At 45.6% G+C, this 24451-nt stretch overlaps 1 protein-coding gene across 5 annotated transcripts in view; it reads left to right on the top strand.

The window, feature by feature from the left end:
* The first annotated feature begins 300 nt into the window (after positions 1-300).
* LOC128150014 (uncharacterized) overlaps positions 301-24451 on the top strand; it is a 58456-nt gene continuing 34305 nt past the window's right edge. For 3 of the 5 annotated variants that reach the window (XM_052805762.1, XM_052805759.1, XM_052805763.1), the window contains exons 1-4: positions 302-530; positions 614-926; positions 19317-19392; positions 20656-21146. In XM_052805762.1, coding sequence (XP_052661722.1) covers positions 822-926; positions 19317-19392; positions 20656-21146 — 672 coding nt within the window. In that variant the 5' untranslated portion in view covers positions 302-530; positions 614-821. Of the gene's footprint in view, positions 531-613; positions 927-19316; positions 19393-20655; positions 21147-24451 lie in introns of all 5 variants that reach the window. The other 2 variants (XM_052805760.1, XM_052805761.1) reach the window with 2 other exon arrangements.

Here is a 24451-nt window from a genome sequence, read left to right on the forward strand (position 1 = left end):
CCTCCTGGTGCGAGCCAGGGTGCTGTACAGCACAAGCCGTCATCACTCTGGCACATCCTGAGCTGAGCCCGCCCGGGCCGGGGACCCAGGCGACACCGCCCGGAAGGGCCGCCGGTGATACCGCGGCGGGCCTGCCCCAGCCCCTCGGGCACCCTCCTGCTCGGAGGCGCAGGGACCAGCGGTAACGCCGGCGGGGCCCCTTTAAGCGGAGGCCCCGCCCCTCCCCACCCCGTCCCGCCCCGTCCGGCCAATGGGCGCCGCGGCTGCCGCGCCGTTTGTTACAAGTTTCCCGTCGCGGACTGGGGCGCGGGGTGGCTACGGCGGTGCGGGAGTTCGGGGCGGCGGCGCCGCCGCCGCCCGCGCCCGACGGGAGTGGGGCGCGATGTCCGCCTGCGGCCGCCGGCGTTGGGGCTGATGGGGGCGGACGGGAGCGCTGCCATTGAGCTGAGCCCGGGGCCTCGGCTAGGGAGCTCTGCCGTCCCTCAGACGCTCTGCGCCGAATGTCTCTTGTCCTTTGCAGCAAGCTGCTAGTGGGTACCTCCTTCCTTTACTGAAGCGTAACCGGGGAGAGGGCGGAAAGCAAAGGAAGTTTGGTATTTATTTTTTTCTTTAGGGCTTGGAAAGGGATTCCCCCTCCTTCCCCCGCGGAGGTCCGCAGGACGGAGTGCGGTGGCGGAGGAGAGAGGGGCACAGCTGGAAGCGGGCTGTCCGGAGCCGTCCCCTCCCCCCCGCCGCCGCAGCGTACCTGAGGGTGCTGGAGGCTAGCCCTACGAAGCTCCTCCAAGCAGCGGCTCGGCAGATGTAGATGCGTGCGCGTGTGTATGCTTAACCCTTTCTTGGCTCCCCGGATTTGTACCATGCTGAAGATCCTCACCAAAAAGCTCAGGAACCAGAGTTTGAACGAAATTCAACCTTTCCAGCTAAAGGTAAGAACAGCCCGTTTTGTCTCGGTTGTTTTTTGCACCCTTCAGGTAACTAATAACGGGGCCTTGAGAAGCTAGTAGCTTGCAGTGTTTATTATGCTGGGCCAGTTTCCTCTCAGTGTGCTCAGTAGGAACTGGCCTAGGCTGTATTACTGTTACTAAAGTCCTGTTCCTTTGCTCTCAGAGTTGACCTGCACAATTCAATAGGTCATACAGAAAGGTAGATAAAGGCAGATGTATATGTCCATTCTCTAGCAGTATTTACTTTTAATGGCGTTCACATTTAACTACATAGGCATTTGCCCATCTGTCTAGTTACCTTTGTAGGTGTGCAGTCTGTAGTCTCCCAGCCCTTGCCAGGCTAGAACCCCACTATGCTAGGTACTGTACAAACATGATTTGCCTAAAATGCCTTTCAGCTCGTTATTTGCATTTCTCTCTCTTCTGGTCCTGAAGGCCGGAATCTGAGCTGAATTTTGCAGTCTGGCTCACTGCATTGACCCATGGACTCTGTTTCCATCCTTTCTTACTGCTCAAAAGAAAAAATGAGGATTCAGAATAAGGAATATCTAAGCTCTTCCTGCCAAATGAAAGGAGGAATTTTTAAGCCATGTGCAATGGGATAAAAATGGAGTGGTGATGAGTGAGTTACAAAAAATTACCAGATCCTTATTTGGTGAAAGTGTTGTGAACCAAGGGATACCCCCTGAAATCAGCAGAGTTACTCTGGATTGGCATCAGTACTGCGGGAAGTGTAGTGCCTGGCCCCAAATCAAATAAGGGATCTGGGAAAACTAGCAGCCCTCCTTGCCTTAATTGGGGTCTGGGGATCCGTATACCAGACTCTAGTGGCGTCTTTCGTATGTGTTACACAGAGGCGTATTGCCGTGTGGCTGCACTTCTGCGCACTCTGGACAGGCTGTTGGCAACTTTGTTAGAAACAGTGCTGATGTTTTCTCAAAGTTTGCTGTGTCTATGTACTTCTTCCTGCGAGGATTGCACACTCTGTGGTTCTTGGGGGAGGAAGGATTAGATTTTATTTTTGGAAATAAAATAAGGGCAATGCTTTAGGTTGTAGTGGACTGTTTCAGTGCAGAATATCTCTGCAGAGGCAGTGGGGGATTTCTTTTGAACAGTTTGTTTTGGGGCCTTGTGGCTGTGATCACCCCCTTTAGCTTTATTGTTTGTCTCTTGGAGCCTCAGGTTGTGAAACTGAGAATCTTTGGAAGGAGCTCTCAGGGGTATATACAGCCTTTGGGATGCTTGGAGGCACGCAGGAAAAACTGCAGGAGTGGGTGTCTGCAGCCATTTTGTTCATATTAGTGCCAAGGTTTTGTGCTGCAAACAGGTGGTCTGCATTTTTGCAGGCTCAATAGAGAAGAGAGACTTAAGCTTGCACTGTTTCTTGCAAGGCTAATGCATAGACAACCAGAGGTATCGTTGCAGCCTGCTGTGGGGAGTGGTACCATGACTGATATACATGTGTATGGGCAGAAAGCCAGACTTTCAAACTCTGGGTTTATATATGTTTTGTAGGCCTTTGGGGACTATGTGCAGCTGCCTGGTCTTGGTTGAGCCTCTTACCGGCATAATAATTGCTTAATAGAGTGTGCAGTGCTGTCTTAGGTGTTGGGCCAGATCTCCTTGCAGGTGTGGACATGGGATAGGTGGCACAAGTGGCAAGCGGTGTGGGAGCTTACCATGGTGCATTGACCCTGTGATGAGGCCAAGTGTCCTGTACCATCTCCCTTTACTGCCCTTGGATGATGTGGGGCTGCGAGGCACAGACCTCAACTTCCTCATGTTGGTCTGTGTCTGTGAAGGTCTGTATGTATTCTGGCAGGTATGGTACATGCATTATGTAAAAGGTCCAGTCTGCTGTCATTGAAACCTAGTGAAAAGTTAGTTAGGTGTGAGCATAAAATCAGGTCTGTAGTAGTGTAAGGGAGAATGCGCAACTAATTCAGATAGAATGAGAACTGATCTGCATCTACCACCCAAACCAAGAGCTTTCTGAGCTTTAAAAACAGTGTGCTTAGCTGGTCTTCTCCTTCATTACCCACTTGCTTTTGCACTTTATGACCTTTGTTGGAACAAGGGAAAGCAAGCTGCTGTTGTGTTTCTAGCTTGCAACAGTACTGCCATTAGGCAAAGTCCCAGGAGACTGTCCTTGGGTAAATGGTCAACTCATTCCTGTAAGCTTGGGAGATTTGACCAACCTTGGATTGGCATCCAAGCTTTGGGAATCTTCAATTTCTGCCCACTGTAAAGATCTAATTTTGGTACCATGTGCCGTGAATTGGTTTAGTGTGGGTGTGATAGGTCTTCCTAGCCTTCCCCCACTTGGAGAAGCTGAGAGGCTGCCACTGCCTCCTTTAAGTGAAACCAGGAAATATGCAAGCTTTGGGTGTTGATGTAATGGACTTTTCTTTTTTTCCTGACTAAAGTTGGTCTTTAGGCAGTTGACAACTAAGGCTGCTCAGAGGGCTTTGACTCAAGAGGTCTGCTGGTTCGTGCTATTGTTGCTGAGGAAGCTAGTGTCCCTTTATTGTCCTTTCACCAGAAGTCACCATAATGGGAAGGGAGGGATTGACTGATGTTTCACCTGCTGTTGGGTTAGTGTGTGCTGCCAGCAGTTTCTGGTACAGGTAGCTGGGCTGTGAAGCATGGTAGTTAGGGTTCAAATTTGAACCCTTAGCCTTGGAAGACTGGTCCTGTTGACCTTGCTGTCTCCTCACTGGACACTCATGCCCCTGTAGCAGGGGTGGCTAAGTGGCAGCATGTCTGCTCCCAAGCTGTTGCGGTTCATAGTCCAGCCCATTGGCTTAGAGTCCTTCAGCTGCTGCGGCTAAATCCAAGAAAGGATTTTGAGTTGGAGCCTTGTGCCTCAGCCTGTTGTTCCACCTCTTGCTTCAATGGTCTGGTGTTATTTGCTAGAGATTAGGCCAGATTCAGAAACCTTGTTTTTGGCTGGCTGCTAGAAATTGAGAGCCAAAAGCAGATCTGACTTTACAGGTTAGGGCTCATCTTTAATAACAGCTGGCAACTGGGTCTGTTCCAGAGCAGACTTTGTGGGACAGGAGAGAAGAGTGAGAACAGGGGGTTGTCCTATACTGTAGTGAAATGCTTCAAATAAGGAAAGTGAGAAAGGCCTGTAACTCAAGACCTGAATTTTTTGTTGGTTGTCCGATATTACAGTCTAGTATGGTTTTTTTATTGTTTTCTTTCATAGTTTTGGACTGGTAGTCCTGAGAAGCCCTTCCTGAACTATTAAGTCAAATTGTTCAAGGAGCTTTTAAAATGCATATCCTGGGGTTGCATGTGGGTTTATGTGATAGAGTACTGATACTGAGCCCTTAGAAGTACTCTCCAACCGACTCAGCTTTCTACAAATGAAATGTCTTGTTCATCTCTGCAACTTGGGGTAGGGGTTTCCTCACACAAACGCATTTCTTCCAAATCCCTCTTCAACTCTTGTGCCCTTGCATATTTGTGTAGTGGCTAAAGTATAGGTGTTGGTTTTCTAAGCTTTGCTTGCAAGCAAGCTCCTTGGGGCAGGGAGCATCTGGTTGGAACAAGTCTGTGCATTGCCAGTCAAACGAAGCCCTTAATTAGTGGCCCTAGGTGTTATCAGAATGAAACAGTTGGATTGTGGTGTGTTAAAAAATTAACTGGCTGAAACATGTAGCTGAAGAGAACTGGGCCCTTTAAGGGTGGCAATTCCATTCCAACTCTGCTGTTGACACAGACAACTTTGTAGGCGGTACAACTGATCCACAAAAGTTGTTAAATTACCTGTGTACTTGGCATATTCCTTTTTGTCCTGGGCAGAGGTAATTAAGAAATGTTTGTCATTTCCTTAATGTCAATCAATGAAATGAAGTCATATGTGAGTCTGTTCTGGTGGCAGAGAACTGCATTTCTCTGCTACGTAATTTTGGCCTTACAGTTGCTTACAAGGGAACTGTGGACTAGGCACTAACAAAGCCACCATGTCAGCTCTCTTCATGTACCCTTGCAGCTTGTACATGTGCATACACAGTGCTGGGGACCAGCAAGTTATGTCAGTTATTTTCTTATGGTATCTGCATCCAGAATCAGCTATGAGACTCTGGTCTGGCTGGCCAGCCCTGCTGAGTGACTGGGAATCATCCTGATCCTTCCTATATGAAGGGGGTTCAGTTGGTCGTGCAAAGTGAACCTCAGGCTTGCAGGCAGTGACTTCTGAGTCACTGTCCCAGTGGTAGCTGGTTGTTCTGCAGAGCCAGGAATGTGGTGTTTAATTTTTCCTCCTCAGACCAAAAAAGAGTGAAGTAGCATCATTATTATTGATGCACAGTGTGTGTGCTTTCAAAGATCTGTGTAAAGGGTCATGCTTTGTGTGAATGAGGACAGATTAATTTCCTTTCTTTGGGACGACTGCTTGTCATGTGTTCAGCCAGCCACTGGTCTTCAGGCTGGCTGAAGATAGCTTGGCACAGTGAAAATCTAGCTTTGTCTTTCTCCTGTGGTGTATGAAGGTTTTCTCTCTCCTTCATGGGTTTTTCAGCACTTACCACCAAACAGGTTCATTGCTTTAGGGCTGGAGGACTCTGTTTTACACCTAAGCTTTGCTTTTCCTCCTATTTAGAGCTGGTAACATTAGATCCTTCTGGTTTGCCTTAATCTCACTCAGGAGAGGCACAAGCACTTGCATGAATGTAAGTGTGTAAGTACAATTTTGGCTATTGGAGTATCTATGAATATGCCTAAAGTTAGGCTTGTGATAATTTGGACTAAAATTATGTTGGTGGGTTAGAAATGCTGTGATAGATACTTAGCCAAGGCAAAGAATAGAACAGGCAATTCCATCCACCTGGAAACCTTAAGGTTTAGAGACTTCTGCCTGAGGCATTGTAAAATAATAGGTTTGGAATTCTTTCTACTTGGTATGCTTTCTAAGGTCTGAATCTTCAAGGGTTGTCATCTTTCCTGTGTGGGCATCCAGCACTGATAATCTCCTGTAATGACTTAATTCCAGAGAGTGGCACTTCAGACAAATTGCAGATATTGCAAATACAGCATAATGGGAAGTTCATTGACATTGGGGTAGTTCAGTGAAACATCCTCTCAGCTGGTTGTCTTTGACTGATGAAAATCTGGGCTAGATTAAAAAAAAAAATAAATCCATGCCCCAGTGTCATGAAGAAGTCTTGTTACTTTTCCTTATGTTTCTCAGTTCTTGATTTTTATTGGAATGAAAAATTGAATTCTGAAAATGTAATACTATGTATTTAACTTTTGTATTTCAGTGAAAACAGATTAATCCATTTTGCTTTGCTGGACAGTGCAGTTCTACTTCATTTCCTGCTGTCATGTACCATCTTATAGCTCCTGAATTTATGTTGCACTGTTTGGGATGCTGAAAGTTTTCCCGAGCAGGGGAATAGCTTATATTTGAAGTGAAAATAGAAAGCAGACCCAGGTCATCATTTATTTTAATTACGGCTTTTGCAAAACAGTGGGTTCACCTTTTTTTAAAGTAAAAAGCAAGGCTTGCATCCACTAAGACACCTCTGTGGGGTGGGGGGTGGGCAAGGTACCACTCTGCTGTAGCATGCAAGTCTAGCCGGCTTCTCTGGCTGTTCCTGGAGCATGCCTGGGGTCACAGAAGTGTTGTTGGGATTCCTCAGTATGGGAACCAAGGGCTGTATTCCCTTTTCAGTGGGAAATACACTCCCACCCGTGGTGTAGGCAGCACCAGCTCCTCCTACCCCCATGCATTTATCTGTAGCCCCTGTTCTCCTGTTCAGTGGGATTCAGGTTGCCGGGTGACCCAACTCTTCCTAGCAACCAACATCACAGGTATGTGTGCACTCAGGGCTGTTTTCTGCTACATGGCTGTGGGCAGAGCCTGTTTGTCCTCTCGCCACTGTTGACCAGCAGAGTCAGCCAGCTAAGCTGTTTTTGAATAGGCACCAGTACACCCACAACTGCTCAGCATGAACACCCAGGCAAGGATTTAGAGAAAAGCCAATTAGTTGTGACCTTTATCTGCACAGAAAGCATTCCCTGTGCAGTATGAATTCTGCTGTGACCCAGGCCTAAAAGTTGATATAAGGGACATATGGCCCAATGTGACCTATGCAAGGCTGTCTCTGTGCCAATCTGGGCACAGGCCTGCCCAAGCTGTGGGGACATGGCACACAGGTGAAGCACAGTTCAAGGAAGGTTTCTTCTGGACCAGCTTGTTAACTCATTGGGGGTGGACAGCCCAGGGTGCCTCGGGGCATTTCTCCCCTCTCTTCCTCCCTTACATGGGCTGGTCTGTTTGGATATTGACCTGACCTCCCTGTGTACCTCAGTATATACATCATATTGAATTGTTCAGTTGTAGGACAGGCATTTTGAGGCTGGGGCATCTTGGGAGTTGGCTGAGGCAGAGGGAGCGGATCTTACATGGTGAGTAGTCTCTCTTCCTCCTCTGTAATCACTGCAGCACACCAAGTGCTTGGCCAGGTGAACTTCTGCTGTTCTGTCTTTGAGACAGCCCTAGCAGAATGGGAATGCTACAAGAAAGTACCCTTGTGTGGGTACATCATGTGAAGAGCTCACCTGGTTGCCTCTCTAGTCCAGCCTTGATGGCTTCATGGAGGGTGAAATACTGCGGACACTTACGAAAACTTCCTGGTGGACCTGGATGTAAGAAAGTATCTTGCTTGGAAGATTTGCATCAAAGCTGCCACGTACCTGCATGTGCAATAATCCAAATCTTGGGTCTTCCTAGTTGTTCTGGGTTAGCATGGCAGAATGTCATCTGGGGGTGGCAGGAGCTAAAAGCCCAAAGAAGGTTCTGTGAGTGACTGTCAGCTTTGCAAGCAGCTGGTGCGGACCAGTCTCTGTTTCCAGCCCTTTCCTCCCCCAGCACTCTTAGCCAGCCAGCCCACCATCCAGGCTCACTGTAGATATGAAGTCCTGCTGCAGAGCCCCTTCAGATTGCCAAGGCTTGAGCTGTGATGCTGGTAGTGGAGGTCAATGCCTGTGCCCCACTGGCATGTACCTTCTAAATGACTGTTGTCAACGAGGAGATGTGTTGAAGCCTGGGGAAGTGTCACTCAGGCATGGTAAACTGTGAGGCTGTGGATTGCCTTCCTCAGATGAGCTGCCATCTTGTGGGACTGGCATGACTGGGTTGGTTGGTTGTTATACCCAGCAAACACACCTGAGAAGCCCTTTACAGCTTTGCCTGGGATTACCTCCCAGCCCTTGCTCCAGCGTCAGACCATATGAGAATATGTAAGAGTTCAGGGCTAGAAACAGCTTCTGAGGAAAAGAGGAAACCAGCACCTGAGCCTAGGTATCCTGAGGAGGGTTTTTATTAGTCATGTCTCATTTCAGGGATGGGTTAACTTGAGGTTTGTTGCCTGACTGCAAGGTAGATGGTCCTTATCTGAATTGAGATTTATGAAAGGACAGGAGGTACCTGGATAAAGTATTCCCAAATACCTCAATATTCATTAATGTCCACAATGAGAGTAGGTGGACTTTGTTTTCTGACATTTCTAGGGAACAAACTATTGATTGGCCTTGAGTGGCTGATTGATTTGACTGGGCTACAAACCAGGTTTTGAGCTGCTGATTTCAAGGAGATCACAGAATTCAAGCTGCTGATGGCATAAAGATCCTATCCCCTCACACTCGTTTTGTTCAGAAATCTGTCTCATCTTACTCCTTCCTAATGGGATCACATTGTTTCCATGATGCAGCCTCTTTTTTATTTAACTGATGTCCTTACTTTTTGGCATCAGAGGCCATAATCTGCCAAGGTCTATATGGGCAGAAGATGAGATGAAAATTTCCTTTGGTTGAACAGGGAATTTTCCATCTTGAGGAAAGCTGCCAGACAGGCAGCTAGATCCTCCAGTTTGCTGAGTGTGTCTGGATGTAAACTGGGAAAATATAAAATAATCCTTCCATATCCTGTCACCTGGTTATTACACACAAAGCCAAGTGGTTGTTCCAGACAATTGTCTGCAGCCAGACTGTTTTTGTATGTGGGTTTCTTTTCTTTTATTTTTTCTTTATTCCTAGGAATTGGTTATTCTGAAGAAATAAAAGTTCTTTGGTCAAAGGCTAATTAACAGGAGAGAACAGCAGTATTTGGTGTGGAGCATATGAAGTGAAATAATTTAGAGGCTTAAAAAATCAGCAGCTTCTATGTATATGTTTTTGTTCATAGAAAACCCTTTATTCTGGCTTGGACAGAACAAGTCATTCTTGGGAAACCCCTCAGTGGTATTTTGCAGAGGACTGCAGTGCAATGCAACTTTTCCCCCGTCTTGCTCCTGAAATGGTATGTGGGGGTGCCAATTTAGTTTGTGGTGCTGGACACTGTCTCAGTAGCTATCTATGGTGAGTGAGGTGAGTTGGATCTGCAAGAACACGTGTCAGGTTTTGTTCTGTGCATCCCCTTGTGTTGTGACATTGCAAGTGAATGTATATGCTGTGTGGCCTGCTTCCATGAATGAGGCTTAAGAGCACCCATCCTGTGTTAGACCTACAGTCTCTTTGCCCCCACCCCAGTATCCTATCTCCTGCAAGTGCCAGAGGTGGGGACCTAGAGGAGACTGTAAGAACAGCACGTATTTTGGTCTCGGGGACTTTTTGAGATGGAACTGCTGTCTGTGCATTAGTAGCCCAGTTGACTTTTTACCTAAACCTGTTCACTTCCCCCCACCAAATCTATGTAGGGTCTTTGCATCCAGAACAACCTGTGGCAAAAAGTTTCATACCTTGACTACATGTTGCTGAAGGATCACCTGTTGTTTGTATAGAACTTGCCTCTTACTAATTTAATTTTGTGCTTTCTGCCTCATATGTTGGAGGAGAGAGTAAGCATTCAAATTCTGTCTTTTGCCACTCATCTCTAGCCCATCCCTCCATGTGTGGGGTGAAGACACCACCCCTTTGGCCAGATTCTCCCAACTAGGAACCACCTGGAATCACACAATGCCTACCAGGAAAGGATCTGAAGCAGTGAGAGCCATTGCAAGTTTTTACATGGTCCTAATTCTTACTTTAAAGATGCCTAACCATATAGATCAAAGACCTGGTCTTGAAGGATTGTCCTGTATTACTGGCTTGCTCCATGATAAAACACAAGACGTTTGGTGTAAATCTTTAGAGATTAAACAGCTTGCGTCCGCTTGCACTCAAAAGGGTTAATGTGGGATTTTTATAGGAGAAGCCTGAAATCTCATGTGCTCCACATGCATTTTCCAGCCTGACTGTAAGGCATTGTTCCTTGTGTTTGCAAACCTGGCTGATGTAGTTCTTCATGGCTGAGCAGAGGTGAGTGTCGAGTGAGGTCTCCCAATGCAGGCAGCTTCCCCTTCAGCTAATGAAGTATCTCAGGGCAATGGCAGTTGCCCTCACTGGATCTTTTGAGGAGGGAATGGAAAACCTGTTACCAGATGTGTTGTTTATGCCAGCTGCTGTCAGCTGTGCTTCCCTGGTGGAGGGGACCCATGCAATGCTGGGGAGTTGCTGTAAACTGTCAGAGAAGCTGGTGTGTGCAAAGGGACCTTTACTCATCACAGCAATGTAATAACTGCGCTAGGCCAGTGGGCATGGGGTGTGAGTCAGGAGGAGTGTATTTAAATCCCTGTGGCCAAAGCAGGAGTGGTTGGCAGTGGTGTGAGCAGCCATCTCCCATCCTCCCCTCTCTCAGTACATGCATAACAGATAAGATTAGCTATGCTATAGGTGCCTCTCCAGTTCTAGGTGTCCCTTGTACTGTCTTCCCCTTATGTCTGAGAGGGGTGTCAGCCTGTGATAAATAGGGCTGCTCTTAATCTGTGTTTGGAGCTGAGGTTCAGCAGCAAATGGGCTGTAAATTATAGATGGAACTAAGTCACTGTATCTTAATGCAGGGTGGATGAGGCCCTGTAATGATGGTCTTTAATCCTTCAGGCTCCTTCTGGTCTTTCTGGACTGCTGTGCTTTGTGGTGTCAACACTGCTGAATAACACTGCTCCTCTAGGGTGTGAGCTAGGGGAATGCCAGGGCTCCATGCTGTGTGCTGTCAGGGATCTCTTTGCAGCACAACCATTTTGTAGGTTGCTGCTTCTCTCTGATGCGTGCTTCTTGACACTACCATTGTTTTCTTAGCTAATTCCCTTCTGAACTATATATGTAAAATGCTGTCTCCCTGCATAGGATGAGAAAGTTAACAGGTGAATGCTAGTCTTCCAAGAGAATCCTTGAAACTTGGACATGAATTAACCATAACACTCTATCACATCAGCAAAGCCATAGGTAGAGTAACAGAACTGGTGAGAAATTTACTGTGCGAGTCCATCACATGCAGGTGACTGCCAGCTGAGGCCAGGCTGCACTGGGTATTTGTACTGAGCAGGAACTGAGCGGTGGGAGGAGAGTAGGAGATTTGCTGGAGACTTAATGGGAAATGGCACTTCTGGAAGCTTCACTTGCAGGTAGGAGTAGAGCTGGAGGAGTGTATGGTTTCTGTTGCCACAGTAAGAGCTATAAACCTTAACCAGCCTATTAAGATGACAACATAGGGATAGTTTGAGAATTTTGTAAAAATTCTTGCTACCAGAAAGGATGATACATATCACAGCATGGAGCTGCAGCATTCCCCTGGCTCCTGTACTGCAGAAGCAGTCTTATTTTGTAACACATTGTGGTCTGGGAAGGCAAGGAGGAAATTGGAGGATTAAAGGCCCTACTTTAGCAGTAACACCTTTGTTACCAGACCCCATCCACCTGTGGAGTGAGGGCTGTCATGGCCTTGTTCTATCTGTAAGTTCTAACATCATGACCTGTGAAATCATGGCCCCAAACATGACTGAAGCTATGTTTATACAGAGAGATTCTGGTTCTCATAGTGGCTTTGAGGATAAATAAAGTGAATGGAGTTCTCTCACATTTGGAGTATTTGGGGTGCTAAGGGCCAGAGTCTGGGTGTTTTCTGCCTAGGAGGCTTTTTCAAGCATTTTTAGTAGATAGCATTCCTTTTGTGTCTTCTGTTGTCACGCAAGTTTGATGGCTGGTGGGAGGAGCATGTGCATATGTGTGGGTGCCTATATCATTGGTCTCTGCTGGGTAGAACTGAGTCTGTTCTAGTCTTTTTGCAAGTACTGCCTTTTGCAGGTTTATCTTGAGTGGAATTTAGAAGTATGGTCTTGGTTCTGCTCTTCTAACAGTATTTGCCTGGAGCTTTTGAGAACAGACCCATGGTGGATAGGAGTCTCAACTGCAGACATCAGCTGCATTCACTTCCCTGTGATCGGAGAACATCGGATGTTTCTGGTGACTATGGAGTCCACGTGTTCATGTGCCATAGGCTCATTGGTGCTGTATACCATACTTCTCTGAAGCAGTGGCAAGGCATTGGGACTTGATAGTTTTTTTTTATCTGCACCCCCCCCCCCCCCCGGTGTTTTTATCTTTAGTCTTCCCCTGCAAAATCATCTCAGCGTAGCCCTGGGAAGAACAGGGGGAGATTTAGAAAAGGAGGTTTGATGCAGGCTCTGACTGGTGCAAGAGAACTGATGTGGTGCAGATGAGAGAGTGCAGAGAGTCCAGCTGTGCTCTGTGGGTTTGGCCTGAACTGGTCACTTGTTTTGACCAGTCTCTTTGTGCCCCTTCCCAGTGCTGAAGCCAGCCCCACTGCACTTGTGTCTGCACAGAGTCCTCTGATTCACTCCACTTGCAAAATGAGGATCCCCAAGCCTAGGGCAGTGCCCTGTCATCTCTGTAGTTCTAGTCAGGTTTGGCCACAGTTGTAACTTCTTTCCAGGAGCTGTAGGCAGTAGATAAACATAATCTTGTCATGCAAACAGTATGTTCAAAACATGTGTATTAATTTGTTAGTGGAATTACGGAAGGATGAGAGAGAGGATTTAAAACAGTAAGAGGACCACACATGTGCCTTCTCATACCCACCCACCACTAATCTCACTGTTCTGTGTAAGCCTAGTGCTTTCCTCTCAAGATCTAGGTAACCCAACTTAAGCCCATGCTTCTGGAAATCAAGTTCAGTCATTGTTCCTCAGAACATAACAGAAGCTCAGTTTCCATGTTCTGTGGTTAATGACTCCCACCACTTGCACCCTGAGAGTTGCCAGTCACCATATTTGCCTGTGTCTGTGTAAGGTAAGCATTCAACAAAAATGGCATCTGTATTGTTAAAACAATGCAGACTTGGCTACCTAGAGTGACTCTCTGCTTCCCTTAAATCTGTGAAACCGCTGACGGTTAGGTAGACTCTAGGACCATGCAGAAGATGACGTGTCTGACTAAATGTGCAGCATTCCTACAAAAATAGGAATTCTGCTGTCTTTGGCATGGGGCAGGCCTGGAAAACAAGGGCCTCGGAGTGCTGTGTCCCACTGGCCCATCACTGCTTTCACTGACTCAGCCAGGCAGCTGCTCTGTCAAGCAGGACAATGTTCAACAGTTATGAACCCTGGGTTTGAACTGTAGCCATTTGCAAGGAAATGGGGAAAGGAGGTTGAAGGCAGAGCTGTTACGAAAATTAAAAAGGAAAATAATAGCAACAGAAAAGAAGACTTTAGAAAGCTTTTTCCTAGTTTGGACTGTTCTGGCTGGAAGTTTAGCTGTTGAAGAACCCAGCTGTAAAACCCAGATCTAGTCTGGGCAGTCGTATCTCACTTGTGGATGTTTGAAGGCTGAACTGAACTTAATCTCTAACTCTGCTGCTTTTCTTGAGGAGCGAGCAAGCATTACAGCCTGTTTTACTAGTATAAATTGTCCCTGTAATGCTGAATATCTCTAAAATAAAATTTAAAGGAGAACTTGGGAGAGGAGTTAGATGTAATTCGAAGGCCTGTTTGACTCATTCCTTCCTTCTTCCTCACATTGTTCCATGGCTCAAAACTACCTGTCAGTGTCTCATAATCTCCCTTGTTTCCCCACTCTCTCTAATTCGGAGTTTCTTTTAATTGGGAGGATGGTGCCTCCCTCATTCAAGATCAGGCAGTGTCCCATGTCAACTGTTGACCTGGAAAAATAACACTGGGGAAACTTGGTAAAATGTTTTTACTAAAGTCAAGCAGTTGTGACGGAGAAGAGCTGGTAGCAGAGCCCTGTGCTGTAGGATGCTGATGTCTCTAGCAGCTGCTTTGCAGGAAGTGTGGCAGGGAGAAGGTAAGTGAACACTAGTTTCATTTCCCCAGTCTGAAGTTGGAAGAAATGGAAGTTGGTTCCCCATAGCAGAGATATCAGTAGTCACTGGTGAGGTCATCATCCCTTTCTGCTTTTGTGCCAGGAACCAGTGAGTGAGACCAAGTCAGCAAAGTCTCTTTCCAGGGCACTTGGAAGGGGCTTGACTTGGTTCCACAGATTCCCTGGAGTACCAGGGCTCACGTGAATGAGCCTGTGTTGCAAACTGCCTTATATGCAGCAGCACAGGCAGCTGCTGGGGAAGCCACCTCCCTGGAGGTAAGCTCCCTCCCTCCCTCCCAGAGGGAGATTGGGAGTGATGCCCTCCAGCCTGCGTGCATTCTCGATTCAAGCAGGGAATGAGGGGTTGCCTGTAGTCAGTTGTATCTCTGCTTTACCTGCTCCTCACGCACACACCCTCCACTGCACCAAGCCACACCGTTGGTGTTTTAAGTTTTTTAGAACAACACAGCTGTTAAGTGAAGCCTGTTGGAAGAGATTTGTTCTGCCTTGGAAGTGAGATTCCCTTCTCTTTTGTGAGCTCCCAGATGATTCTTAATGTAATTACTTTTGATCATATGATGGCAGGTTAATTTCTTTTCTGTAAGCAAAACCAAGAGGAACTCCACTTTAACAGGGTGGGGTTTTTTTATTGTCTGCTGTATTTCAGGACTTTAAGGGTGGCAGGACTGTTTAGGAGCTGGGCAATTCTGGCTGAGCTAGTTATCATTACTCAGTTGACAAGCAGCAGTGTGATGAGAATGACAAAGATTTTTCTCCATCTCTAGCTTTTTCTTATATCTGCTAGTTTGTCTTTCATGTTAAATCTCCCTCAAAGGTATAAGCTTTACACTCAGTTCTCCTTAAATACCATCTGGTTATTCTACACAAACCCATCTTTTCTTACTGGAGATTGATGCAAAAATCAAATGCATGGGGAAGTTTGTCCATGTTTCCATCTGGCATGGTAGGAGTCCTTAGCCTGCCAGAAGGCATGTCTGGTGCTGGAGCTGAAGGACCCAGGTGTAAGACTGAGATCCTCATCAACAGGAGGCTGCTGTCTTTGAACTTCAGATCCGATGCATTTCCTGAAGAAAGACTGGATGGTGAATGGGCACCGGTCCTTTTTCTGGCTTGTTTTATACCATGGCTTGTAAACATTCACACATCTATGTGAATTGATTTTCTTCTCTTTAATTTTGCATGTTAAAGTACAAAGTGTACTGGGCACAGTCCTGGGCAACCAGTTCTAGTTCACCCAGCTTGAGCAGGGGCTTGGACTAGATGATACCAAGAGGTGTCTTCCAATCTAAACAGTTCTGTGATTTGTATGCTGTGAATGAAGCCATGCTCTAATGGTATCTTTGACATGGAGATCAAGATTTCTGCTTTAGCAGTGTCACAGTCCTGAGTTTGTGAGGAAAACAAGGCTGTGCTGCCTCAGACAAAAGTAACTCTGTGGCTAACACAAGACAGGGACAGTGCAAGGGAGGCTGGAGGCCTGAACACAGTACTGCTGTGTTTAGTGGAATGCTTTCGAAGAGAGGAAGGTGTTACTGTTAAAGCCTGGGAAGAGTCAAGGGAGGGAGCATTTATCTCCAACTAGTCAGAGCATTAGTCTTTGATTCCCTTATCTTTATGGTTTCCGGAAATTCTTGTTATCCGTACAGATAGACAGTCCTTTTTTTGATCTTCCATTAGTCTTTGCCTGTGTGGTATATTAAGGCAAGGAGTTTCATGTGTAAAATTTCAACTCTGCAAGATTAATGGTTAGTCAGCTATGGACGATGGTTCTCTGTTAGGGAACATGGGAGCTAGGGTCTCATGTATAGGAGCTTGGGAGACTTCAGTTCCCACAACCAGGATATAATTTGTGGAAGGATTTACTAATAAAAAGAGAATGTAGCAATACTAAAATAGAAGACCTTGCTAAATGACAAATGGGAGCAAAATGATGATGTCTCTGAAAGATGTGAAGGAAGACTGAGTAGGAGCGTATTTGCTCAGAGATGAGAGGACTTCTGAAAGACAGTGCAGGTCATGGGACATCAGAAGCAATGTGACTTCTGAGTCTTATCTATTAATTCATGCACAAAATGCACAATTGCTGGATTTTAAGGCTTTTTTTTGTGGTTAGCCTGTGATGTATACTGTGAAAATATTGTTATTTCTGAGGGTATTGTCTAGAACAAAGGTATAATGACACCAGTGGAAATAATGGGAGAAACCAAGTCTGAATGTTAAGAGAGGTGTGCTACTGGTATGTTCTTCTTCCAAAAGAAAAGGTGGGTGTCAAGAAGAGTGGCTCAATAGGTGTCTCTAATTGCCTCGATTCTGAAAAGCATTTGATGTTGCTCGTAAAAATTGCAGTTGGTTAAGGAGCGGGTGCTTACTTTTCCATGGCTAGCATCAGGAGGATGATTAGCAAGACCATGGGAGCCTCTTTTTTCCATGAAGCCTTTCATATTGTCCTACCACTTTAATTTCTTTGGGATATACTATGGGACCAAATCCACAGACTCTATATCTTGTTTGAAAGAGATTTCTTTTCTCTTGCAGGTGCTCTAAACAAGGCCTATAGAGAAGTGTTTGAGGCAACTCACAGGGGATTAGTCTTGGGCTGCCTGTGGGACTGGGGAGGACTTTGCAGAGGAGAGTTATCTATATGAGACTAGGGGCTAGAAAAATTGCTCTTGTACAGGTAGGAGTGAATATTTTGGAAGCCCAGGACCGGTAGACACAAAGACCTTCAAAATGTCACTCATTGACTCAAATCCAACTCCTGTCTTAAGCATCTCAAGCCAGTGACATTGTGCAGTAGCTCTCTGACTTGCATGTGCTAGATGTCCTTGCCTCTTTTTTGGAAGCAGCACCATGCCATGTATTGACATTTACATAGTACAAAAACTGGAGCTAATAGGTTTCCCATGCAGAGCTGTTAAACCTCACTGAAAACCCTGTCCAAATGAAAGGCTTTTATGTGGGAATGAGCCACAGACTAAGGTCAGTACCTCTTGAGTTAGAATTGGAGCCTTAGCTGTTGTAATGAAGACAGGACCACTGTCTGTCTGTACAGCAGTTAGCACAATGGCACCTCAGTGTCAGCTGTCCCCTCTATGAACTACTATGGCACAAACAAGGTATTATACCTGTTCTGGGGACAACTAGAAGTCTGTTAATTTGGCAGTGTTCCTCAGTGCCAGCTGCCTTTTATTAAATGACATGTGTGTGAATATGTACAAGAAAATTGTAGTTGTGGTGGGAAAAACAACCCCCTGTGTTTACTTCAAGAATATCAGCAGTGGGGATAAATCTGTGCCACTTTCCCCATTCATCATTTGACAGTTGGGAGAGTAGTTTAAAGACTAGCAAGGAAGGAAAATATTTTCTGATTTCTTAAAGGGCTATATAAATATAGAAGGACAAAAGGTAGCTTTAAAAAAAGAGGAGAAAAAAGGTGGCAACAGTTCTTTTGGAAGAACAAAACCCCAAAGACTATCCTGGAGGGTTGTTACAAAATAGGTGTGTTGACTTAATTAATAGCTGTCAAATTCAGTATCAGTCAGAATTTCTTCGCTATTCCTGTCTCTCTGCATCAGCTACATGTGTCTTTCATAGGCACCTAGTTAAGCGTAGTTGCTCTTTTGGGTCTCTGGGAGGCTGAAACTCTCCAAGAACATTTCCCTAGGAACAGTGGTGGAGGTGAAATGGGTCCATATCAGTGTAATGGTTCCATGCTGCCTTACCTTCTATAAAAGTCAAGCACAGCACATCAGACTCTTTTAAAATGGAAACACAGCATGTAACCTTTTGAAACCTATTGCCACTGAATTCTGTTGTGGGCAAGCAGCTTGTGAGACTCAGCTAAGAATGATGGGAATGTTTGTTGTTATTATGAATAAAAAGGTGTAAGGAATAATAAAGCTCATTTTGCAATGATCATGTTATTCCAGAACTGTCTCTTAGAAAGGTTTCTTTTGAAGTATTGCATTTTCCTTTGACTTACTTGGTTTTGGCCATTGCCAGAGACACATACTAAGCTGCATAGCTCAAAGGTTTAATCTAATAACGTCCAGGTATACTCTATGCAACAGAACAAAAGTCACTTTAGGAACAAGGTAAGTAGGGTTTCCTCTATGTAGGAAACTCAGCAGCAGTGGGATCTATCTGACCTACAAAAGCTTGGTTTTAGATCTCTCAACCCTTCTCAAGAGGCAGCTACCAAGTTTGTTCAGTGCAATTGCATTGTGTATATTCCAATTCTTATTCTTCTTCTTATCATTATTATTTTCTTCTTTGCTATTAAACTGTCTTTATCTCAACCCATGAATTTTCTTTTTTTTTTTTTTGACCCAATTATCTCGCCCATCCCACTGTGGGAGGGGGGAGTGAGCAAGCAGCTGTGTGGTGCTTAGTTCCTGGCTGGGGTTAAACCATGACAAACATGTTTTGAGTAAGTGGGTATTTGGGTATACAGCAAGTGGTTTGGTGAAGTCCATTGGCTGACCCAGAGCAAATGTTCCTGAAAATTCGTGACAGACAAAATATGTGAATTGTCATTATTCTTGGAGTATTTAAGGGTCTTCAGTGGTACTGTAAGATTCTGTGCTGGTGGGGACAGCATAATGTTATTGTTTGCATTTCTGTGAAATCCTGTTTCTTTTATTGCTATTACATTCTTCAGAGCTGTCGTGTAGGAAAGCAAGATGAGTCTGTTCTTGTGTGTGTGCCTTCAAGGGGGATGTGTGGGTACAGACATAGGATGGCTAAAGTTAACATGCACCTTCCATTTGTGGGTGCCTTGCAAGATGATAGTGCTGTTGACAGGATGTGTCTTTATTTGGGCAGTGGGAAATTTAGTTGTCCACATGATGTGGTAGGCCATGAAGGTTATAAGCTGCATGTCTGGGTAGCTAAGGGCAGGGTGTGTTTGTTGTGCTTGGGAAAGAATTGGCGGTGGAGTAAGGTAGAGATAGCGGTAGGCTGTGTGTTTTGTGTTGCTGCAAGTAAGAGGATACGATGGGAGTTTGAGGTTGGGAGATGAGGATGTGTATATAGGGAGGTGCTACAGCCCGGTGGTGTGATTAGGTGGGGTGGACGCCTGCAGGATATGAGAGAGGGAGGGTGGGGGAAGTGGCTTGGGCAGCAGCAGGGGGAAGTAATCAGTGTTCACGATGAAGCCTTTTCTTTCTCCTTGCCCCCTAGATCTCCTACCCCCCAAGTGATGAGGACAGCGATGACTCTGAGGGAGAGAACCAGGAACTTGCTCAGATCGACAGAGGTAAAGGGATGAGATAGGAGGGTCCTGGGATGCTACAGCTGAAGTCCATTTTGCTTTTCACTTGTGCTCTTGGAAGTGCCTCCTTCTCTGTCCCCAGTGTACCACAACCAGATGCATTAAATGAGTCACCTTGAAGTCTTTGAGACCTCACAGGGAGAAGCTGGTATTATCAGATGCTGCAGTCACACTTTTCTTACCAGAGATGGAAGTTATTAACCACATGTTAAGGCCCCAGTGCTGCCGACATGGGGCAGAGACGGTCTACAATTGGGCCAGCAGCAGAGCTGGAACTAAAAATTTATCTTCTATTCTATGCTTGTGCACCTGTCATCTTTGTTCTAGGTTTCCTCTTTCTTGCCATTTTGAGTTTTGACCTTCACTTTCCTCATTCCCCTGGACTCATTGTCTGATTAGCTCGCTCCCTTCCTCCTGTACTGTTGGTATGGAGCAGTCCTATTCTCGAATCTCTAGCAAGGGTCTTTGATAGACATGTGCTCTGCTGTTGTTTTTGGTTCTAGTATGAAGCAGCTTAGAGCTACAGGGTGAAATCTGTAATAAATGCATCTGTTGAGCTATGTTAAGTCTCTGCCATTTGCACATGCCCTGTGTTTTATCATTGTTTAGCCAAATTCAAGTGGATTCTTATGCAAAGGCAGAAGTTAAATTCTTGACCCACAGGACATGTCCTATCAAAATTCAAATCCCTGCTTCACATGCTTAACATGGAGCTCAGCAGAACAGGCAAAGCGTGCCCAGCTTATGGCTGAAAGCAGGCTCTCTTATGTGACAAGCCTTGTAATAGAAAGAGGACTTCTACCTCCAGAAACCAGATCTCTATTTGAGCCACAGACATACTGCTTAGAATAATGTAACTTACTTGCCTCCTCTGCCTTGAGAACTGGTCACTAGAACTTAATGTTTTTAGCTAGAGGCAAGTGCCTAACACATTTGTAAGATCATGTCTTCTTCACGTGCAGGGGATGAGGTGGGTGGCATGTCCATGTTCTTGCTCTGCAGCTAGACTTCCAGGTGACAGCTTGCGAGGGGATGTTTAGCAGTCAGGTCTAAACAAAGGTCTGGAAACTTCCAAAGGGAAGCATTCAGCTGGGGAGTGTTTCTTCTCAGGAAGAAAAGGTGGGAAAACAGCTCAGAAGTTTACTTGGGAGGAGATAAAAAAAACAGGTCAGGAGAAAGCAGCCCCAGTTTATTAGGGTGTGGGACACAGATCTGCCCTGCCACTCCTTTATCTTCTCCTCCCACCAGAGAGAAGAAGGAATTGTACCTTGACCCCTCTGGCCACCAAACAGCTCCAGAACCAGGAGGACCAATGCTGCAAGGTTCGGGCCCTCTTCCATGCCAGCCTTGACCGCCACAGCTCAGAAGAGGAGCTGGAGCGCATCAACCGAGAGTTTGCCGCTGAGAAGCGGAAGTGGTCCCAGGTCAGCAGGCTTGCCTGCTGCAGCGACAGCAACAATACCTCCTCCAGTGATGAAGAAGTGAAGAACTTGTGCACGATGTCCTTCCAGCCTGTGGCAGAGCAGGCTGATGGCCTGCACGCCAGCCCAAGCCCCGTGCTGTTCAGTGCCTCCCCTCCCAAGAGACTCCAGCCCCTGGTGCGGAGCCCAGCCTCCAGACCTTTAATCTTCACAAGTGTTGGGGCGGGCCTTGAGCAAGTCATGCCTTGTAAGAGACATCGACAAGGATACGGGGATAAGGTCAGCAGGCCCAGCCTTGACCTGGAAAAAATGCAGCAGGTAAGGCAGAACTTCATATGCGGAAAGCCGCATCACTTGAGAGGTGTTGTAAGCAAAGATGGAAAAGGGTTATTGAGGCAGGGTTCATTAAATTCATAGGGTTGCTTCTTGTGATCATGTCTTCAGGGGCGTAACTGGTAATTCTGCTGTCTAGGATAAACTAGGCCTAGATGTAGATACCTCTCTTAGAGGTAAAGCTGCTGCTACTTGAGTGGCTCTTGCTACAGTTGGGCTGTTCTCTTTCTACCCCCATTAGGAAGGCAGCACACATACTGTCCGGTGTTCCATGACACAGGAACAAAATCACTGGAGTTCACTTTTGTCAAGTTACCCCTGCTGCCATGATCTAACCCATACCATTTACTCCAAAATAAATTAATTGCTTAGGGGTATGTAAAAAAAATACCTCTGTGATCAAAGTGGTTGTAGACTTGATGATAGGTATTTCCACACTTGTTCACCTCCTTGAGCCCAGGTCTTTTTATGACTCCCAGGAGTTTTACAGCAATGTAAACCAGTGCTTTTTACCTTCTTAACAGTTTACAAATACAAACTGTTTAAAATTTGCTCTAGATGCAGTTACTCTTGATTTTGCAGGACTTTTGTAGGGACCTGGGATTAAGGTGTGTGAATGCTAGGAGTTTGCCTCATCTCTGCAGAGGCTGGGAAATGGGGCATGCCTGGTACTGGTGGGGTGGGTTGCCCTTGCACAGTGCCCATCTGGTGCCTCACTTTCAGAAGGCGTTGCTGTAGAGTTCATATTTCAGGTTGCTCTTCATTATTTGTTGTTCTTCTTGCACTGGTGTGTTGTTGGTTTGAAAGAGTATCTGCAGACATCTGCTGACCCTGGTAAACTGCAGTAAGTTAGACAGTTTTTTTCAGTTCTGAATTTCCTCTCATTAGGGAAGAATTTCACTGCCTCTGGTTGGATGTACTAGTTTTAACCTCACTAAAAACACCCCCTTTAAGTCTACAAGATGGATCCACTAAAAGAAAGGACTATGTTTTTATTTACCCAGATGTATAAAAGTGAGACCCCCCTCCATTTCCTTGTTACATTGCTGCTTGTTCTCAGTCCTGCTGGCAGCATACATCGCATGAATACATAATGCAGAGACTTGTGGTTTAGTACAGTTTTCCTCACCCCCTCTTTCCCCTTCTAGCCAAGTTTCTGCTCACAAAACATTCAAAAGGCCCAGTCTTGCATTTCACATCACCCAAATCTTCTGCTGATACTGACAGACTAATTAGTCTGTCATCCTAATGAGAGGAGAAGAAAGCTGGTAAGCCTGTACCCAGCCTTCTTTTTTTCAAACTGCATGTGAGTAAATGGAGAAATGTTCCTTTTGGCCAAGGTGCTTTCTCTGACTTGGATCCCATGCATAGCATCTACATGGTCTGCCTTAAGTTCCTTTCAGCAGTGTGTTTGGGGGTGTGCTGGTGAAGGTTAGGGGCTAATTTAAATAAACTTTCCAAACTGTTGTGGTTTTTCTGGGAAGCCTTGTGAGAATGATTTGCTTCCTGGTCGATCTGCTCTTTACACTTCTGGATTAATTGTGGCAAAGATTTTTGCAGAAAGTTGAAATCTGAGGTAGATGTGGGGGTGTGTTTTTTAAATTACATTTTTGCTATAGATGTCGTTAACACTTCTAGGTTGTAGAATCCCTGTTATTAAAAAAAGGATATTCAGCTAGTGGTTTTAATTTAAAAGGGTGCTTTTGGGGGGGGGGTTGGAGGGGAAACATACAAAGTGAGATGCGGCCTGAGTATTGTAACAGTGTTTGGTCACTTGTATTATTTTTATAGTTTTAATTGGTTAATTTTCAAGCAGTAACATCTTGAAGCTTTAGGATGACTTCTTGCTTGCTACCTGTACTTGTTTCTGCTACAAAAATCATGATAGAAATAACAATAATGTTGTAGATTCAGTCTTCTACTGACATTTGGATTCCCATCAGCTTAGCTAAAATCAGTGATCTCATTTCTTGTGACAGGATCTGAGATCTGGGTTTTGTTTTGAGTTCTGCCACAAAATACTTGTATGAAGCTGCGCAAGTCTCATTCAGTACCTCAATTCCCTACTTGTAAAATGGGACCAGGGTGTTTCTTTTTCTTGGTCTGTTTTCATTCTCCAACAAAAATGCCTTGTGTTAACTGCCTGGGCAGCACTTGGCATCATGTGGTTTTTAGCCAGGTAAACAATGCAAATGAGGAATGATAATATTAAACTGGCTACTCTAAGGCTTCATCTGGGCTCTGAACATAAAGCTATTCTTGCTTTATGATTCTTATCCTTACTATCATGTGCTTGCCCATGAGAATACAGCTGAAAAGCTTGATCAGTTGGAAGCTTTTTTTGAGCAGCAGATGTGGATTTTCACTCTTGTCCCTGAGCCTTACTTCCCATTCCTGCAGCTCTGTGGAGCTGACAGATGACAAAGAGTATCAGGCAAGATTAATTTGTGCCAGAGGCAAATGTGTTCTGAGACAAGAAGACACTTTTGAGTGCATGATGTGGTTACTCAGGGGTGGATGAAGAGAAGCTGAGTGCTTTGCCTTTGCATCAAATCCTGTTTATGTTGGATGGTGATGGAAAATTGGTCCAGGGAGTTTTGGTGTGAAGTGGCTCTGTGTTGGGATGCTTAGCTATTCTTAGGGTTGAACAAACAAGGCAGCTTTTGCAGGAAGGCCATGGATCAGTGGCATGTGGTGTCCAAATGACTTTGTGTGTTCCAGTGATCAGGTGCCTTTTATTAAGGAAGGGGAGCAAATTTGGGAGAGACAAGTGGGTTGGGGGCAATCTGAGTGCTTTTAAAGGGCTTAGGGAATTGCTGTGCTTCTATCTCCATGGCCTGTAGATAAATGGAAATCTCCATCTGGGCCTTTCAGTTCAGCCTTCCTCAGCAGGAAAGGTTTAAACCTGCACAGGAGCAGGTTTAAAAAGTCCTGCTCTGGTGAGGTGCCAGGCCATGTCTTTCCAGCTTCATGGGGCAGTGTGATTCTGCCCTTTTGTGCCCCAGCCATGAGTTTGGACAGTTGGTGGGTGTATTTTCTACCCTGGCTGGCTGGTCAGCTGGCCACTCAGTCTCTTCCCTCTTGAGGCTGAGCAAGGGCAATTCAACGCATGCTTTTCTTCACTCCTCCAAAGGACTAGAAAATTAGCTCAGAAGATTTCTTCCTTTCCCCTAATTGGGCAGAAATACCCTGGCTTGTGCAGACACCTACACTACTGCAGCGAATGCCCTCTCCCAGCCACCCCTTGATCATAGTCCTTGGACAGCAGCATCATTACACGCAGGCCTGGC

Source organism: Harpia harpyja, chromosome 13 (genome assembly GCF_026419915.1).
Source record: "Harpia harpyja isolate bHarHar1 chromosome 13, bHarHar1 primary haplotype, whole genome shotgun sequence".
In the NCBI taxonomy this organism is placed as follows: Eukaryota; Metazoa; Chordata; class Aves; order Accipitriformes; family Accipitridae; genus Harpia; species Harpia harpyja.